This window comes from Exophiala oligosperma (genome assembly GCF_000835515.1).
Source record: "Exophiala oligosperma strain CBS 72588 unplaced genomic scaffold supercont1.14, whole genome shotgun sequence".
Lineage (NCBI taxonomy): Eukaryota > Fungi > Ascomycota > Eurotiomycetes > Chaetothyriales > Herpotrichiellaceae > Exophiala > Exophiala oligosperma.
Genome location: NW_015622831.1, coordinates 85,165 through 86,881, shown reverse-complemented (window position 1 = coordinate 86,881; position 1,717 = coordinate 85,165). Strand labels below are relative to the sequence as shown.

At 49.2% G+C, this 1,717-nt stretch overlaps 1 protein-coding gene across 1 annotated transcript in view; it reads left to right on the top strand.

The window, feature by feature from the left end:
- Positions 1-299, top strand: part of PV06_10554 (uncharacterized protein) — a gene marked incomplete at both ends in the record, with an annotated part of 1,494 nt that extends 1,195 nt beyond the window's left edge. Inside the window, one exon of the mRNA XM_016412112.1 lies at positions 33-299. Coding sequence (XP_016257420.1) covers positions 33-299 — 267 coding nt within the window. The remainder of the gene's footprint in view (positions 1-32) is intronic.
- Between the last annotated feature and the right edge of the window lie 1,418 nt (positions 300-1,717).

Genomic DNA, 1,717 nt, shown 5'->3' with positions numbered 1-1,717 from the left:
TCGAGCACATCGAGCACATCGAGCGCATCCAGTACTTCGAGCACATCGAGCACATCGAGCGCATCCAGTACTTCGAGCACATCGAGCGCATCCAGTACGTCGAGCACATCGAGCGCATCCAGTACGTCGAGCACATCAAGCACATCAAGCACGTCAAGCACGTCAAGCACGTCAAGCACATCGACAGCTTCGACAGCTTCGACAGTATCGACAACATCAACAGCATTGCCGCCTTCAACTACGTCCACTTTGTCGCCCACATCCACCACGAGCACCACGCAGGGCAGCACGACATCTAGCAGTACAACACTGATTACCACTACGTTGAGCACTACAACACTGAGCACCACTACATCGAGCACTACGTCTAGCCAAGGTGCTTGTGCAACAAAATGGGGACAGTGCGGAGGTATCGGCTGGAATGGCCCTACCTGTTGTCAGTACGGGTGGACATGTCAATACGGTAATGATTATTATTATCAATGCCTTCAACCAGCAACAACAACTACGGCCTACAGTGCTTGCGCCACCAACTACGCACAGTGCGGTGGCGTTAACTGGAGCGGCGCGACTTGCTGTCAGGATGGATGGAGCTGTAAGTACGTGGATGATTATTATTCTCAGTGCCAGTCTTAGGCCGATCAAATGGAGCAAACTGTATTTAAACCTTTACCGGGTAGTAGAAATTCAACATCAATAGAGTTAGGAGTAATAGTGCTGCTATGATGAACGAATATAATTTTGCCTTCTCATACTCCACGAGCTATAACAATTGCGAGAGACTATTGTTCGAGCAAGGTATCCAGATCCGAATTGCCCAGTATGTACTACGAAGTATGGAGATGTAATGCTATCGGTTGCTGACAAACACCAAGGCTGAAAATCCACTTGTCATTGGTATATGGTCCATCATCGTGCGTATGCCTTCCGCGGAGGCTACTCGGAGACTGTTCATCCTACGGTTAAATTGACCTTCCCATCGGCATTGACCAATACGTTCTCCAGCCTTCAGCTTCCATGTGTTCCGTATGTTCCTCCGATGGCGATGAGGCTCCGATCAAGCTTACGTATCGGATGACAATTTACATACGTACTATGATGTGAAATTTCCGAATCGCTAAAGAACTCCTTTTTGCCAATGCTCAGTTTTGTTCTGGTGGGATATAAGACCATTCAGCGAAGATGCATTGCCTTCTTATTGATTATCGGTGCTCACCACGGATAGCATCATGTCCTCTCAATCTGCAAAGGTGCAAGAAAACAGCAGTCGGCGTCTCAATATGAAAAGCGAAAATGACGAGAAAAGCCTTGAAGAAAGTGGAAACAAGGACACTGCGGCCTCCGCAAACGAGAGCAATGTCGAGCCCGAGCAGAAGATCAAAGGTCGCCAAATCCACGGTATTCGTTGGCTAGTCATCTGTATTGCTCTCTACATCAGCTGCATCCTCTACGGCCTTGATACCACTATTGCTGCAGATGTGCAGGGTTCTGTGGTCGAGCAGTTCGGCCATGCCGAGCAACTTGCATGGGTGGGAGCGGGATTTCCCCTTGGCTCCGTGTGCGTTATTCTCCCCCTCGGAAATCTGTACAATAGTTTCAACATCAAATGGGTCTTCTTCGCAACGGTAGTCCTTTTCGAAATCGGCTCTGCTCTGTGTGGAGCCGCTCCAACCATGAGCATTTTGATTGTTGGTCGTGTCATCGCCGGCGTCGGAGG